Genomic DNA, 19,032 nt, shown 5'->3' with positions numbered 1-19,032 from the left:
TCCTCCCCCTCCCTCCAGCAGGGGCAGCAGAGAGAATGGTGATTAAAAAAACCCATTAATATCTCTCTGATTTGTCATCGATGGGAAAAATCCTCCGCACCCGTAAGGCGGAGGGGGGCTCTGAGCGAGGTGGCCAAAAATGACGGCCGTAGGTGGCGGCTTTCAGTCGGAAATCGCAGCACAGTGGGCCAAAAGCAGTCAAGATCAGAGTTTTAGTAATGAAATGAAATGAAATGAAATGATTCAATTTATTGTCATTGTCAGCGTACAGTACAGAGACAACGAAATGCATTTTTAGCATCTCCCTTGAAAGGGAGACACAGGGAGTCGCGGTGTGCCCGCGCCTGCCGCCGTACATTCCATTACAAGGGAGATGCTAAAAATGCATTTCGTTGTCTCTGTACTGTACACTGACAACGAAATGCATTTTTAGCATCTCCCTTGAAGGGGAGACACAGGGCGTCGCGGTGTGCCCGCGCCTGCCGCCGTAATTACATTCCATTGTCGTAAAGGTGTGAAGTGGGATAGAACGACAGTAGTCTACGGGTGATAAGTGGCTACCTTCCGTGGCCAAACTCCCATTGTGCTATCCGAAGGGCCTATTTCCATGCTACACTATCTTTAAAGAGTACTAAATTCTAAAAGGATTTCACTAAAACCAGAGAGGAGTCTAAACCTTGTCGTAAATGTGTGGGATAGAACAATTAGAGCAAGTGGTCGGAAACTCAGTGGTCCATCTCGGCCCTACAAGTCCGTAACAATTAGAGCGAACAATTATTTTCGGCCCTAGTCCCAATTATACCTGCACTCAGACTCAGACCATAACCCTCCATTCCTTTCCCATCCATATACCTATGCAATTTATTTTTAAATGATAAAATCAAACCTGCCTCCACCACTTCCACTGGAAGCACATTCCACGCAGCTACTACTCTCTGAGTAAAGAAGTTCCCCCTCATGTTACCCTTAAACTTCTGTCCCTTAATTCTAAAGTCATGTCCTCTTGTCTGAATCTTCCCTACTCTCAATGGGAAAAGCTTGTCCACGTCAACTCTGTCTATCCCTCTCATCATTTTAAAGACCTCTATCAAGTCCCCCCCTTAACCTTCTGCACTCCAAAAAATAAAGACCTAACTTATTCAACCTTTCTCTGTAACTTAGTTGCTGAAACCCAGGCAACATTCATAAAGAAGGGTCTCTACCTGAAACGCCACTCAATTTCTTCTATCCAGAGATGCTGGCTGCTCCATGGAGTTCCCCCACACAATTAAAGCATGGAATAGTCTTCACCCTATCATAGTTACCCAACCAGACGCAACTGACTTTAAGGTAACTCTTTTTTCCCCAAGAACCCTTTTTTGCTTAAGTCCAAGTCAAGAGGCAAGAGTCAAGAGAGTTTTATTGTCATGTGTCCCACATAGGACAATGAAATTCTTGCTTGCGGCAGCACAACAGAATATGTAAACATAACACAGAATAGGAGATAAAAGTTCAGTGTGTCTATATACCATAGACCATATATATACACATTAAATAAACAGATAAAGTCCAATAGGCTGTTATTGTACTGAGTTTGGTGGTGGACCCTCCACCACCTCCAGTTTAAATTCCATTTGGAATATTTTTGGAGGACCAGGAAAACAAGAAGCAAGAGTTACTCCAGGGAGTTACTCCAGATCCAGGGAGTGAAGGGGCGGAGACAGTTAGCTGTGGGAGAACTGAGAATGGGAGGGGAAGGAGGGAGAAAGCAAGGACTACCTGAAATTGGAGAACCCAATGTTCATTCCACTGGGGTGTAAACTACCCAAGCGAAATATGAGGTGCTGATCCTCCAATTTGCGGTGGGCCTCACTCTGGCCATGCGGGAGGCCCAGGACAGAAAGGTCGGATTCGGAATGGGAGGGGGAGTTGAAGTGCTGAGCCACCGGGAGATCAGGTTGGTTATTGCGAACTGAGTGTAGGTGTTGTGCGAAGCGATCGCCAAGCCTGCACTTGGTCTCACCGAGGTTGATCATACACTGAATAATTCAACCACATTTTTGTTTGGAAGTGGAAAGAAATAATAGAAATTGCATTCATTGCAACGTATAAAAAGAGTTGAGATACTGTATTATAATTTTGCTGCATGTCATTGTGGTATATATCATGTCTTGATCGGTGAATATGTTTAGTTTGAGACTTTGAAGCAGAAATAATATGTGAATGATTCATTGAGCATAATTCCCACTGGTAACTACGCACTTCGTCCGAGCACATTATCACACGCGTCACGCAAGTTGTCTTGAATCACCACCTAATCTGTCATTTGGCAACCTAAAAAGCTGCCTAGGTTGCCCGGCTGGAAACAGAGAAAGAAAAGTTAAGTGAGAGCCCTGCTCTGTAATTTTCATTTCATCCCAAACTCTGCAGCATGTATTTATACCAAAGTAATTTTCACACGTGCACACAGCTTCACTCATCACATTTGACTCATGATCCTGAATGTGCATAAATTTAAAATTTGCAGTCTTAAGTTTAAATCCCCTCATTTCTAGATGCACTATTTCTCTATAATTTTCTAACTCTGTTTTGTACATTTCCCTTTCTACACTCAATCAGTAGTTGTCAAGTCAAGTGAGTTTATTGTCATGTGTCCCAGATAGGACAATGAAATTATTGCTTGCTGTAGCACAACAGAATATTGTAGGAATAAATACAGAACACATCAGTGTGTCCATATACCATAGAATATATATAGACTCACATAAATAAACAGATAAAATGCAATCGGATGTTATAGTTCAGAGTTTGTTTGAAGTTGTGTTTAATAGTCTGATGGCTGTGGGGAAGTAGCTGTTCCTGAACCTGGATGTACCCGATTTCAGGCTCCTGTATCTTCTACCTGAAGGCAGCGGAGGGATGAGTGTGTGGCTATGATGGTGTGGGTCCTTGATGATGCTGCCAGCCTTTTTGAGGCAGCGACTGCGATAGATCCCCTCGATGGTAGGGAGGTCAGAGCCGACGATAGACTGGGCAGTGTTTACAACTTTTTGCAGCCTTTTCCGCTCCTGGACGCACAAGTTGCCGAACCAAGCCACGACACAACCGGTCAGCATGCTCTCTACTGTGCATCTGTAGAAGTTCGAGAGAGTCCTCCTTGACATACTGACTCTCCGTAATCTTCTCAGGAAGTAGAAGCGCTGATGTACTTTTTTTATAATTGCATCCGTGTTCTGGGACAAGGAGAGATCTTTGGAAATATGTACGCCTGGGAATTTGAAGTTCTTGACCCTTTCCACCATCAACCCATTGATATAAACGGGACTGTGGGCCCCCATCCTACCTCTACTAAAGTCCACAATCAGTTCCTTGGTTTTGCTGGTGTTGAGGGCCAGGTTATTGTGCTGGCACCATTTGGTCAATCAGTCGATCTCACTTCTATACTCTGACTCGTCACCATCAGTGATACGCCCCACAACAGTGGTGTCATCGGCGAACTTGATGATGGAGTTCACACTATGTCCGGCTACGCAGTCATGAGTATAGAGTGAGTACAGCAGGGGGCTGAGCACGCAGCCTTGAGGCACTCCCGTGCTGATTGTTATCGAGGATGACACATTTCTACCAATACGGACAGACTGTGGTCTGTGAATGAGGAAGTTGAGGATAAAATTGCAGAGGGATGCGCAGAGACCCAGTTCTGCAAGTTTGGTTACCAGCTTGGAAGGAATGATGGTATTAAATGCCGAGCTGTAGTCAATGAATAACAGCATGACATATGAGTTTTTGTTGTCCAAGTGGTCCAGAGCGGAGTGGCGAGCCAGTGAGATCGCATCCACCGTTGATCTGTTGTGGCAATAAGCGAACTGCAGTGGGTCCAGGTTTTTGACGAGTTGATTTGCGCCCTGATCAACCGCTCAAAGCACTTCATCACCACAGACGCTAGTGCCACTGGTCGATAGTAATTCAGGCACGTCACCTTGCTCTTCTACGGCACCGGAATAATTGATGCCCTTTTAAAGCAGGCGGGAACCTCAGACCTCAGAAGTGAGAGGTTGAAAATGTCCGTAAAAACTCCAGCCTGTTGGTCCGCACAGGTTTTGAGAACACGCCCGGGTATACCATCAGGCGCTTTCTGTGGGTTCACCCCTCTGAAGGATCTTCTGACTTTGGCCTCTGTGACTGTGACCAAAATACCATCACAGACGAATGGGGGCTCGGGAAGGCACTTCAGTATTCTCCCCATCAAAGCGTGCGTAAAACGTATTGAGCTCGTCAGGGAGTGATGCTTCGCTGACAATTGAGCTGCCTCATGATTTTGCTTTGTAGGAAGTGATGGCATTCAAGCCCTGCCACAGTTGCCGAACATCCGTCTCATCCTCCAGTTTGGAGCAAAAGTCCCTTTTGGGCTTTATGATGGCCTTACCAAGGTTGTATCTGGACTTCTTGTAGACCACTGTGTCATCAGGCATGAATACCCGGGATCTGGACTTCAGAAGAGTGCGGATCTCATGGTTCATCCAAGGTTTCTGGTTAGGAAACACTCAGAAGGTTTTTTGTGGGATGCAGTCCTCCACACATTTCTTTACGAAGTCTCTAGCGACTGTGGCGTATTCATTCAGGTCCATTGCCGAGTCCCTGAACATTGTCCAGTCTACAGACTCCAATCAGTCCTGGAGTTGTTCCTCTGGCCCTCCCCCCGACCAGCTCTGTACTGTCCTCACCTCTGGGGGTGCGCTCTGCAATTGCTGCCTGGAGGCAGGAAGAAGCAACACCGCAGTATGGTCGGATTTACCGAAGTGAGGGCGTGGGATAGAGCGATGGGCATCCTTGATGGTGGTGTAGCAGTGGTCGAGAGTGTTTGGTTCTCTGGTGCTGCAGGAGACATGTTGGTGGCATTTAGGGAGTGATAACTTAAGGTTGGCTTTGTTGACATCCCCAGCTATGGTGGTAAATGCCTCGGGGTAAGCCGTCTGGTGCTTGTTGACCATGGCGTGCAGCTCCTCCAGTGCCAGACGGACGTCTGCATGGGGTGGGATGTAGACCGCGGTCAGGATGATGGAGGTGAATTCCCTCGGAAGGTAGAAGGGACGGCACTTCACAGCCAGGTGTTCCAGGTGTGGAGAGCAGGAGTTGGACAGGACTGCCACGTCTGAGCACCACACAGAGTTGACCATGAAGCAGACGCCACCTCCTCTCCCTTTCCCAGATGCCGGTGCACAGTCCGTACGGTGGATGAAACCTTCAGGCTGGACCGCTGAGTCTGGGGAGCTGGGGGTGAGCCATGTCTCTGTGAAATAGAACACAGAGCATTCCCTCAGCTCCCTTTGATAAAGCAGCCTTGCCCTTAAGTCCTCCACTTTGTTTTCAAGGGACTGTACATTGGCCAGTAGGATGGTAGGGAGAGGGGGCCGAAGTCCCCTGCGCTTCAGTCTGACCTGGAAGTCCTGCCCGTCGGCCACGTTTCCAGACACAATGGAGGCCTCCCCTTTGTTTCCAGATACTGTACTTACTGTACCTGCTGTTTCTGCGGACCTGCGCTGGAACGGGGATTCCCTTGCAGTCGGCAGCTCCAGCTCCGTTGCTCCTGGGTGATCCTGCCCGTCGGCTCCGGAGGTCTTCCCGGTGTTTCCCGGTACAGTACCTGTGATCTTCAGTCGGGTCGGGTGTTCTCCAGCAATCGAGGGAACGCTTGCAGTGGGAGGTTCCCGCAGCAGCGGGAGATCGCGATATCGCTAGTGCCTTCAAGTGCACTGGCAGCTTGTCCGTTACGGTGCCGATTTCTGCCATTTCTCTGATCCAGGTGAATTGAGTGAAGCTATAAATAATCTTCTTTTGTTGAGCTGCTGGCAAAATGTTGCCACAGGCAGGCTCCATCTTCTAGACGTTTAGCTAAACTTTCTTGTCCAGAAATTCTGTCCCTAAATCCCAACTTTATGCTCTTTGCCTGATGACCACCAATAAAAGACAACTATTTTAATAGATTTTTTGGTCACTTCTCTACTAACTCTGGTATTACTTTCTAAATCTTACTGTCCAATATTTACCCTTGTGGATCCCTCTAGGACTTTTAAGATGTTACACAAGTACAAATAGTTGCTTTATGAAACAATTAAAAAAAACTGATTGTGCTTTTGCCCTCAATCATTAGTCTTAAAATGGATATGCACCTTAAGCAGAACATGCCTTAGCATGACTTTTAGGATGTTGTATGAATACAAGGGATTGCTTTATGTTCCAAGATTTTTTTTTTTAACAGATTGAGTTTTTGCCCTTACCGTAAAATGTCTAAGAGCCTTCAACAACTGTTATGAATCGATATTTTTATGCTTTTTACAACGTGAGAGCTAATTTTCAAGCACTCTGAATGCATCTAGCAACTAACAAACTACTTATTCAAGTTAGATTTGGCTAAGTGTTTCACCTAGACCTGCTGACTTAAACCATGCTGTTTAGATCAAATAGTGTATGTTGGCTTGATGGTAAGCCGCAGTGTATGAGTCATGTGTAAATCCCAGATGCCTGTTATACACAAACATTGGCAGTAAGTAATGTAGACATACCTTAAGAGCAAAATAGAAAAGTTCTACCACATATTATTCCATGACACCTTTAATCTTAATCTGTTCTAAATCTTCCCTTCTGCGATCTCTTTGAACATAATATTTACCCCCATTTCAGGTCCACTTCTCTCAGGAATGATATCATGCACATTCTTGTAGTATCCAAGGCCCACCATGGTAAACCGGACCATGACTCCCATGTACAAGGCCAGAATCGGAATCAGGAGGGGCTCTGTACATTCCAAGTGACTGTGAAGCAAAATGGATACAAATACAATCTGAAAAATAAAGGAGGTAAATTAGATTAGTTAAACCCGAGTTTATAATTTGCCTGCAGTAAATCGATTTACAGATTTTGATCACTGGGCCAATAAGCTGATGTACTAAAATATCTAGACTTGTAGTCACAACAAAGGGCGATTAAATTAGAAAAACATGAAATTGAGGAGAGGTATGAAATCCTAACTGAACGATCAATATTCCACCAGAAACTTGATAGCACATACATTTGGTCAGTGATAACATTTAATACTACAAACTGGCATGGTTTGATTGTAATCACATATGGACGATTCACCTGCATGGCACACACAAATGTTTCTCTACTGTATCTCGTTACAGGAGACAATAAACAAACCAATATCAAATGCTGGATAGATGCACTGAAAGTTAATCATGGATAAATGAAAAGACCAGCATTATTAATTGTCTCATCATTTACTTTGTTCAAATATACAAGGCAGCAATATGTTGGTAAAAACCAATGGAGTTTTTCCAATTCAATTCAGGCATAACTTATATCAATGTAATGTAAGTTTGGTCACACTTGGCGGGCTACATACAGTGTCATGGCCTATGGAAAACAGAGAGAACAAAATTGACTTTCATTATTATAAAGGGACAAGCAAAGCTGAATGTTTCTGTGATAATTAGAATCATTTGAAAGATACTTTCAACTCGATGTGGATTGACAGATATATTAAGTCAGTGGGTTGAGTGTGCACAGGCTGGTTATCTACAAGTGCCAGTCATGAAGTATTTTGTTGCAGCAAAGATAATCATCGCTTGAGCCAGCCATCAGCAAGGATGACAGAGATCACAACACTGGACTCTTACAAAGGTACATTTTATAATAGAAAGTTAGTAAAATTTGTTTTCTTAAGAGACAGATTAGATTGACCTTCATCCTAACTGCTAATAAATAAACAGATTCAGGTCCTTTTATATAATTATATGTAGTGCTAGCAACTTTCATCCAAATATTGAGTCAAATCTTAATTTCAATGTCCTACTATGAAACGCTTTTCCATAACAATTCCAAGATTTTTTTTTTCGTTTGGTTCTCTGTAATACAATTTTTATTAACAATGTTGGTAAATTTTAAATTTATGTAATAAGCAGGATCAGAAGCTTATATTAAGAATTTATCATGAGACGTTAATGTTATTATTTGATCACAACTGTACATTCATTCAGGGAGCAACACAATAATCTACAGAATGGATTTCTGTACCAGTAGTTCCCTGGCTTACAAGTGCCAGACCTATGGGCACCCTATGTACAAATTAGTTCCCTTAACATTATTAAATTCAAAAGTCCAACACTTATGCATTCCGAATAGCAGCAGAACTCGTTTCTCCACTTTTAGCAATTGTTCTTTTTTATCAATAGAATGTGATTTAGATACCAATGCACTCAAATTGTGGAGGTACGGTCATAATACGGAGTGATTTTTAATATTCATAATATGGAGTGCACTTTCCAACTTGGGGCAAAATTAGCTTATGGACATCTGTAAAGAGGAAACCCATTTGTTGCCCGGGAATAGCTATTCACACTATTGATTTCTTAAAACAAACATGCCGATATACCTTAAATTTACCTCCATACTGATGTTTCTTGGCATCTACCATCAGCATATTCTCTTTCATGTTTCTACTGTGTGATATTTCCTCGACTCACATAATACATTCCAATACCATAACTGATTGCACTGAACAATCTTTCAGACTATTAAGCAGGAAAAATATTTAGCAGGGATATTGAGTCTGTGGAATTCTCTGCCTCAGAGGGCGGTGGCAGCCTCCACCTTTCAAGAGAGAAATAGATAGAGCTCTGAAAGATACCGGAGTCAAGGGATATGGGGAGAAGGCAGGAATGGGGTATTTATTGTGGACGATCAGCCATGAGCACTTTGAAAGGCGGTGCTGGCTCGAAGGGCTGAATGGCCTAGTCCTGCACCTATTATCTACAGTCTGAAATCTTACTGGCCTCTTCTGCTCCACTCGTATTAAACAAATCAACTTACCTGAGCAATAACATCAGAGACAGAGGCGCAGCCCACCAGTAGACTGTATTTGTGTTTCAACAGAATGCCGGCATGGGTCCATGCCTAAACAGAAAAAATATATATATTGAATTAAATTCTCTCATGTTGCAGTTCACTTAGTTCCCAGGCACCTATCAATTTATCTTATGCTCAGTGAATCTTCATGAGAACATTGGTCCCAGTTCCTCTGAAGACCAGGCTATCTACTTTCAGCAGGTCTCTTTTGCCAAAGAAGGATAAAAAGAAATAAATCAGGAATTTTTACGAGCTGTAGCTTTAACAAAGTACAGGGAACATCAGAAACCATGTCTAAACCGAGAGATCTATTTCATATAACATTATTTTAAGACTTCTATAAGACGGAAGTCATTTAAATTGTTTGAATCTGAATCTGAATCTGATTTAAATTGTTTATATGTGCCAATGGTAGCACACAATTAGACAAATTTACAATGGAAATTAATCTGGAAGAAAGTTTGTTGGTGACACTAGTCAAATGTTACAAAAAACATAAAAATTATCATTACCCACAAATGTTGTTGATATTTGGTTATTATGAATGTTATGTACTTTCGGGTACTTTTGCACTTAATTAACAAAGCCCTATACCCAGTGTTCGATTTTGGAAGGAATTAGAGATTTGGCACTCAAATAAAGCAGAAGGGACACAAAAACTGTAAATTAGCTGGAGTTGAGAGAAACAAATCAGGCATCCATCCATCAGTGGCACCAGTCTTCTTGGTTCTTTTTTTTTTTAAAAGAACTAATTAGGTCTTCATCTGAATAAGATATTTTCCCAGAATGCAAAATTGATGAAGAATTAATTTCTCCAGGAACAGTTCTTTTGAATTCCTTTTCATCCATATCCATTTTAGATTACTATTGGAATTCAAAATGCCAACTCCTCTTTTTAATCATTTTGTAAGCTTGCACAGAACGTCTCAGTAAATAATAACGCAAGTGCAAAGTACATCTATTACTCATTTCCAACACTGCTACAGGTGGGTTTTTTTAATACAGGCTTCTATTACATCTTTGGCCAATCCTGTTAGTTCCTGATCTACACTAGGTTCTTGAGATCATGGACAATAACTCTTACAGTACTTAAGACTGATGAAATATCAGCGGTGTTAGTAAGCTGGGAGAGTCAAGGCCTGAACCTGGTCTCCAGCTGGGATAATGGCAGTTCATCTCAGAGCTCCAGTCACGATACTGGAGGCTTCCCCTGGGCTTTGCTACATCGTAAAGTGCGAACTTGGACGATCACCTGAAACTTCAGAATTTTAACAAATGGTTGCTTGGTATTCCACCAAAAGCAAGAAGTTTTTCACCCTTGATAACAGGACTTAATGAGGTCAGCCTCAGGATATTTGATGTAAATTGCTTATCGTGCATAAACCCAGGTTTTTATTTCCAAAGACAAAATAATTATTCCACCCGTATCTTGGGATTGGAATATTAACTATCACATCCAATATATGTGGGGCGCCATCTATACCTCGATGAGATATTGAGGTATATATGTTTAGACCTAGGCAGAGTTTCAAACTGTAAGAAATGAGTGAGAAAATAGTTAATTAAATTACAAAAGTCCGACAATAAGATCCTGCCCATCAGAGAACTTTATACTGCAGTCATGTGGCACTAGCTCTGAAACCGAGTCATCTTGACCAGTTAAACAGCACACATTACACCAACTCTGCTGGTAACTTTAGCACTTGTAACTATATGCGTCATATATATTTTTATTACTTGCAACCTATCTTTTTCAGACACACGTTTTTTCAAATTACTTTCATTTCAATAAGTGTTGCCATGGTATTCTTTGTTACGTGTTATCAGTAAATTAAATTAATAAGCCACTACAGAAATATATTTTTAATTGGCAAATCTACATCACTGTCTCATGAAGTAGGTTGAGCACTTTGTGTTATCTGATGTCAACAGATTAACTTTATTATAAAGTTTCCTGAATAAAAGTCACTAAACGCAAAACCGGTGGTGGGGAATTGATCGAACATTGGACAGTACAACACAAGAACAGACCCTTTAGCATAAAATGTCTGTGCCAAGCATAATGCCAAGACCAACTCATACGTGCCTGTACATAATCCATATCCCTCCATTCCCTGCCCATCCATATGCCTATCCAAAAGCCGCGTAAATGCCACGATCGTATCTGCCTCCACTGTATAGAACATTTGTTCCACACATTTCCTTTAAACTTTGACCCTTTCACCTTAAATTTATGCCGTTTAATATTTGATTTTTCCATCCTGGGAAAGATATTTTGATTAGAATGGAGACGAGAAAACACTTTTTCTCACAGCGAGTGGTGAGTCTGTGGAATTCTCTGCCTCAGAGGGCGGTGGGGGCCGGTTCTCTGGATGCTTTCGAGAGCTAGATAGGGCTCTTAAAAATAGCAGAATCAGGGGATATGGGGAGAAGGCAGGAACAGGGTACTGATTGGGGATGATCAGCCATGATCACATTGAATGGCGGTGCTGGCTCGAAGGGCCAAATGGCCTACACCTGCACCTATTGTCTATTGTCTACCCAATGCCTCATAATTTTATATACTTGTATAGGATCTCCCTTTAACCTCCGGCATTCCAGAGAGGTTCTGCCTGTCTTCAAGTCTGTCCTTTCCCTATGGCTGATACCCCCTAATCCGGGCATTATTCTCGTAAATCCAGGTGAGGAGATTACCTAATAATAGGAGTTTGAGGTGATATCAGCAGTTAAGCTTTCAAAAAGTAAAAGAAAAACTGGGGTCTTTCTTAAACCAGCTTTTATAATGAAGTTAGGTGAAATTGTCAAAACTGGCATTGAAAGTAACTCTCTTGTTAATAGGCCCCAGTTATTTTGTGCTATAGATCTATGGCAATGGGAGCTGAGGTACAGACCAGTCATGATACAATTGGATAACTCAATAGGTTCAAGGTGATGAATTGCAAATTTCTGTTTATATATTTCAGTGTGATTTCATTGCACTCCATTGACACATTAAAAGAGACATCCCTTACTATTTAATGTTCTTTGATTTTTCTAAAAAAAATAGCAGAGATAACCGTGCCATAATTTAAATGCCAAGTTGAAATTTAATTTTGAACACAAAAATAAATGAGTCTCCTGAAGTAGAAACACTTTTTGTTGGCAGCTGCTAATTAGGTCCACGCACGTACTGATCACGCCACAATTCATACTGATGGATTTTGTTGAGGAGTTCTTAAGGGAGATTAGGTTCCTCATCAGTTGCTTAATAATTCATACAATAACATGTTGCCAACTTTAAAGCAGCACAGATTGTGTGCTGGACACAGCATCATAAAACTGATCATTTTATGCCTCAGTTTCTATACTAACAATGGACCCACTATGGACCAGTGTATGTCTTGCAGAAAGATAGAGAAACAAGAATGAGTGCGAGTCAAACAGGGAAATGGAAGAAAAAGAGTGCACACAATAAATAAATTAGAAGGCATTATCATGTGATATGTGCGGGTACAAAGGAGCTGAGACAACAGGTTCGTAGCCCTACAAAATAATTTATATACAAAGAGTGGCATTTACGTTAACTGACATAAACTATCGTTTGCAGAAATGGAAACATTGTATTCATATTTATTTTTCTCTGAACTAGTCAAAGAAATAAACTCTAGTTTTCAATATAATTTATCTGAGTAATTTAGTTGTCATAATAAAAACATAGAAACATAGAAAATAGGTGCAGGAGTAGGCCATTCGACCCTTCGAGCCTGCACCGCCATTCAATATGATCATGGTTGATCATCCAACTCAGTATCCTGTACCTGCCTTCTCTCCATACCCCCTGATCCCTTTAGCCACAATAGAACAATAGATGAAATCAAGAATAATGTTATTATTCAATGGTAAGCACATTTTATCACATAAACAATAATTTTGCATAAGAACAGGGTGCTCGAGGGGAAAGTTGGAATTTTTAAGTTTTGATAATGCATGCCAATATTACATAAAATGTAACATGTGGAACCTTTGGTTGGTCGAAGAAATGTGGGTCATTACTAGTGATCTTGTATCTTATGGTAAAAAATAAAGGAGACTGTGTATGATTTGGTCTCTCATGGCTGCTTTAGTGAAGATATCTCTCCTCATTTCTATCCTGAATGGGCAATTCCAGTTATAAAAATCCATGGTCAGACCACCACTGTAGACAACCAAAGTCAAGGAAACACTGTTACCGTTCACTTAAAAACCAAAACCATGTTTAGTTTACCAATGAATCCAGCATCGGGAAGGCAGCCAGGTAGAGGAATGCCTTTCTTGTTTTAGCTCCCACAGAATCATCCACATGATGTAATTTGTTGATGATATAATATCCCAGATCTGTGTGTGCTGGAAAAACAGACAAAATAAACTGTCAGATTTATTACACCAAACACACGTCCCAAGTTAGAACACACAACAGTACAGCATAGGAATGCACCCTTCAGCCCACAATGTTTGGCTAACCATAATGCCAAGTTAAACTGAGGTCATCCGCCTCCACATGATCCATATCCCTCTATTTCCTGCCCTTCCATGTGCCTCCAAAACACCACTATCATATCTGCCTCCACCAGCACCCCTGGCAGTGTGCTCCAGGCTCCCATCACTCTCAGTGTAATAAATGTGCCCCACATATCTCCATTAAACATCCCCCACTAACCTTATAACTATATCTTCTAGTGTTGGATATTTCAACTGTGGGGAAAAAAGTTCAGACTGTGTACCTCCCATAATTTTATGTGGTTCTATCAAGTCTCTCCTCAACCTCCAAAGTTTCAGAGAAAACAATGCAAGACTATCCAACCTCTCCTCCTAGCTGAAATCCTCTGATCCAGGCAGCATTCTGGTAAACCTCTTCTGCAAACTCTCAAAAGCCTTCACATCTTTCCTGCAATGGGACGACCAGAACTGTATGTAATACTCCAAGTGAGGCCCACCTGAAGTCTGATAGAGATGCATCATGACTCTTATATTCAAAGCCCCATGCGATGAAGGCAAACATACTATGCGCCTTCTTTAACCTCCCTATCTACTTGTGCAAGTTATGAGCTTGGACTCCAAGATCCCTCTGCACATCAATGCTGTTAAGGGTCTTGCCATTAACTGTATGGTCTCTCTTTACATTCATCCTCCCACAATGACACTAATGTGGCTGGTTTTGTAGATAAGATGATTTTTGAAGATGATTGTCAAAAAAACCTGGAACTCGATAGGTTAGGCAGGTAGGCTGAGGAATGAATGATGGAGATGAATACAGAGAGTGCAAAGTGTTGCATTTTGGGAAGTGCAGGGCAGGGCAGGATCTTCACAGTGAATGGCAGGGCCCCGGTGAGTGTTGTAGAGCAAAAGGATCTAGTTCCTTGAAAGTGGTATCACAGGTAGATGAGGTGGTCAAAAAGGCTTTCTGCACATTGGTCTACATCAGTCAGAGTACTGAGTATAGAAGTTGGGAGGTTATGTTACAGTTGTACAATACATTAGTGAGGCCACATTTAGAGTATTGAGTTCAGTTTTGGTCATCGGGTTATAGGAAAGATGGTGTAAAGGGTGCAGAGAAGATTTACAGGGGTGGTGCCAGGAATCAAGGGCATGAGAAATAGGGAGAGGTTGAGCAGGCTAGTACTTTATTCCTTGCTGTGCAGGTGGATGAGGGCAAAGATCATGAGAGGAATAGATATGGTGAATACACAGTATTTTACCCAGGATAGAGAAATAAAGAACCAGTGGTCATAGGTTTAAGGTGAGAGAGGAAAGATTGAATAGGAACCCGATGGGAAACTTTTTCACACAGAAGATGGTGGGTATATGGAATGAACAGCCAGAGGAGGCCATGGGCAGCCTAGTGGCATAGCGCTGGAGCTGCTGTCCTACAGCACCAGAGACCCGGGTTCAATCCTGACCACAGGTGCTGTTTGTACAGAGTTTGCATGTTCTTCCTGTGACCGTGTGGATTATCCTGGGTGCTCCGGTTTCCTCCCTGCACTCCAAAGAAGTTTAGCTTTGTAGGTTAATTCGCTTCCGTAAAATTGTAAATTGTCCCTAGTGTGTAGGATATTGATAGTGTAAGGGGCGATTGCTGATCATCGCGGACTCGGTGGGCCAAAGGGTCTGTGTCCACGTTGTATCTCTAAAGTCTAATGGAGGTCATCATGGCACTTACTATAACAACATTTAAAATACATTGTGACAGATGCTTGGATAGGAAAAGTTTAAAAGGATTTTGGCCAAACGCAGGCCGGACGGACAAGTGCAGATGGGGCACGTTGGTCGGCGTGGGAAAGTTGGGCCAAAGGGCCTGTTTCCACGCTGTATGACTCTATGACTCCCAAAGGACATCACCTTACACTAGCTCGGATTAAACTCCATCTGCAGTTTCTCTGCCCATGGTTGATATCCTGCTGTATCTTCTGACAGCATTCCTCATTGTTTGCAAATCCTCCAATTTTGTTGTCATCAGTAAACTTACTCTCTAACTGATCTACATTTATGTCTAGGCCACTAATGTATATCACAAACAGAAGAGGTCATGGCACAGATCTCTGCTGAACTCCAATGGTCACACACCTCTAGCTGGAATATCTACCTTCCACCTCAACCCTCCGCCTTCTATGAATAAAGTAGTCCTGGATCCGTTCTGGGGTCAATCGCTATGTCCCCTTGTTAAAAATAGACATTTCTAAGCATATAATCTGCAGCAAAGTCAATCAATTAAATTGATTCTGTTGTTAGCTATACATCGGTTCAAATATATCAATCTATTTTGACCTTTTCTCACTTTTAAGTTGTCACACTGCTACTTAACATCCTCCACAGAATAAGCTGAAACCCTTTTAATTAGATATTGGGAATATTGACACAATCTTCCTTGATCTGAGCACAAACTCCCAACTCCCTCTCAACTCCACCCCTCTGTGGCAAATGGTTGTTATGGAATCAGAGAAATTGCAGTTTTTATTATATCTGACCAGACCATATATTTATGTATTTTAATACTTCCAGCTTCCACCTATGAAACCCTCACATTTGCCTTTGTGATCTCCACATTTGATTGTCAGATACACTTCTCTGAGACCTCACTTGATCTCCACCCTATAAAGCTGATATTATCCTGACCTTTAGCTGCTCTTTTCCAATCTCGCACTGCCCCATTTATCTATCAGTCGCTGGCTGAATACTCGGCTACACTGTCATCTGGTTAAGCAACGTCCTGATTTTTAAATTCATCGTTGCACGGCACAGAAAAATGCCTTTCGGTGCAGCAAGTTCGTGTCAACCATCTACAACAATCCCATTTACCAGGATGTTATCTGTAGTCTTCTAAGACTTGGCAATTCAAGTGACCATCTAGATACTCCTTTATTGTTGCGAGAGTACTCCCATCCGCCGGACTTTCAGGTAATGACTTATGGATTCTAACTAGTCTGTGGCCGAAAAATGATTTCTCAGATTTCCTCTGAGCCCATGTTCTTGAGTTTTTCACACCTGTTTCCTGTCTATGCAAATCATAATTCTCCTCACAGTTTCCTGCATTACACTTCATCTGCCAATTTTGCATCCACTCACTTAACCTTTGCATGCTCTCTTATCTTTCAAGCAACACCAGAAAATTTGGCTACAGTATGCTGATACTTTCAAAGTCCACAGTATAGATAATAAATAGTTTAGGTTCTAGCACCAATGCAATCTTAGTTACTAATTGCCAATTGAAAAAATGACCCATAATCCAGATGGTTTCCTGTTATTTAACCTCCCCCCTTCCAATAAATTACTCCAACTTTTTGTCCTCTCATTGTATGTAGTTAAACTGAAGTTAAGAATGCCAAAAGGTGAGGTATTAATGGCTGGACCAAAGGCAAGGAGTGATATCTATTCTTGGTGTTCGACCAGAGGGGAGTATCTCTGAATAACAGAAATAATTAATATGTTCACCATAATTTGACTTAACCTTTGCACTGAAAAATTACTCACAGCAATTGTCTTTCATGCTAATTGTGCTGCTAACACTTATCTATGTGGTCACAGTTGATTTTCTCCTACCTTGGAGTGAAATATCTACACGCATGTTTCTTTACCTGAATTTAAGCAGTGGAATATGAGAAAACCTGATAAAAATGTTTTCAATAGTTGAATGAGATTTTCCTAAAATCAAAGAACCAAGCACAGCTTGGTAAGTTTAAAGGATAGATATAACTAGAATGCTTTTGACGGCCTGTGATCAGTTGTGTAGAATAAAAAACTGAGAAAGACCAAGGAAATTCAGGATCGACAATATCTAGAGTGACTTGTTTCAAAAAGGGAGACAGAGGTCAGAAAGAACGAAGCTGGATCAAAACCAACCACAGTCGTGTGGAGTCTGGGGGAGCGAGACCAGAATATTAATAGCATTCATAACAGTGATGCTTTTTCTTGCATGATTATACATGCAATTTGTGGTCGTTCTCTAAAACTGTAGTTACATGCTGTTGTGCACAATATAATCTAGTTACATGCACTTGTCTCAAAGGATAATCTGCCTTCAGCATTGACAGTTCATCATGTCACGTAGACTAATTTCTAGAGCAGACCAAAAAAATTTGTAAACAATTGAACTATTATGTAACCCAAGAACAAATAATTGCTTACAATTGTAATTCAGCTGACAATGTGGTTACTGTGTAAATCTGAAAAAGTTATTTTGAGTTTGCAAGCTCAAATGCAAATGCAAGCTTTACATTTTACCATTAAACCTCAGATGTGCATGGCATAAAATGTTGTATGTGCAAAGAGAGAAGGGAGAGAATGAATATTTAATGCAGATCTTTACTGTTATACCTTCTGATAAATAATTAAATAAGATATTTCTCCAAAATCCTAAGGAAATATATCTGTGTCTGTTATGACCCCCCAAAGTGCACACCTCAAATTGTGTTATACCTTAATTCCATACTTTTCCAGCTCTACCACTGTACTGTGGTAGTATGAATAGCAGCAACTTGAGCAGCATAAATATCTTGCTCATTAAAAATGTTCAGTCTTTCAGCAGGGTGCACAACGTTAGCAGCAAATACAACAAAAAATATTTCCATTCGCCATCATAATCCACAGTCCAGAATGATCCTTAAATGACTGATGAAAATTTCTCCTTTTACTTTTTGAGGAAGATACGTGGAATGAATTTACCCATAAATCTTTGGTATTCAGCTTCTGCAATACTGCCAAAGCCTTAGATTAGATAGATTAGATTCGATAGCCTTTTATTGTCATTCAGACCGAAGTCTGAACAAAATTGCAGCAGTCATACATATAATACCATACAATAAAACAACAATAAAACAACAATAAACACATATTAACATCCACCACAGTGAGTCCACCCAGCATCTCCTCACTGTGATGGAGGCAAAAGTCTTAGGTCTGCAGTCTCTTCCCTCCTCTTCTCCCTCTGCGCTAGGGCGATACCCCCCGCCCCGGGCGATGTTAAGAACAGTCCCGCGGCTCAAACACCGCGGCCCGGGGTGGTTGAAGCTGCCGCCCACCAGTCCTGCAGAAGCAGCTGCTGGCCCGCGGCCGAACCCCGGACTCAGGCCACCGCCGCCAGAACACCATCCCAGCCACCCTCACGTGAGTACTGCGCCGTCTTCAGCCTCGGGCTGGGCCGCCCCGACTTGGGCGCCGAACCTCCCCCGGACCGGGCCGCCCCGACTTGGGCGTCGCTTCTCCCCCAGACCGGGCCGCCCCGACTTGGGCGTCGCTTCTCCCCCAGACCGGGCCGCCCCGACTTGGGCGTCGCTTCTTCCCCGGGCTGGGCTGCCCCGACTTGGGCGCCGAAACCTCCCTCGGGCTGCCAGCGCCGCACCTTCCCGAGCTCGGCCGCTCCAACGGGAGCCTCGTTCCACCCTCGGGCTGGCCTCCCTCACGGGAGCGTCCCAACCTCTTCCAGCCCTGAGCCGGACCACCCTCACGGGAGCGAGCTCAGGGCGAGTCCTGACGGTGCTCTGCCTCCGGAGCCTCGAGGTCGTCAGCTCCATTAGGCCTCAGCGCCGACGGAGGCAGAGAAGGGGAATACGACAAAAAGGTCGTATTCCCCCGCAGGGAGAGACTGCAAACCCCGTTTCAACCCCCCCCCCCCCCAAAAAACACAAGCTAAAACAA

The 19,032-nt window shown here is 42.5% G+C and overlaps 1 protein-coding gene across 1 annotated transcript in view; it reads right to left on the bottom strand.

Annotated features, from left to right (window-relative positions):
- Nucleotides 1–19,032, bottom strand: part of LOC129711278 (progressive ankylosis protein homolog B-like) — a 101,265-nt gene that overhangs the window by 37,633 nt on the left and 44,600 nt on the right. The window contains exons 3-5 of the mRNA XM_055658823.1: nucleotides 13,130–13,248; nucleotides 8,851–8,934; nucleotides 6,650–6,820 (exon numbers count right to left, since the gene is read on the bottom strand). Of these exons, the coding sequence (XP_055514798.1) occupies nucleotides 6,650–6,820; nucleotides 8,851–8,934; nucleotides 13,130–13,248 (374 nt within the window). The remainder of the gene's footprint in view (nucleotides 1–6,649; nucleotides 6,821–8,850; nucleotides 8,935–13,129; nucleotides 13,249–19,032) is intronic.

The sequence above is a fragment of the Leucoraja erinacea genome, chromosome 2 (assembly GCF_028641065.1).
Source record: "Leucoraja erinacea ecotype New England chromosome 2, Leri_hhj_1, whole genome shotgun sequence".
Lineage (NCBI taxonomy): Eukaryota > Metazoa > Chordata > Chondrichthyes > Rajiformes > Rajidae > Leucoraja > Leucoraja erinaceus.
Note: the sequence above shows the minus strand (reverse complement) of the source record. Positions and strands in the feature narration are given on the sequence as shown.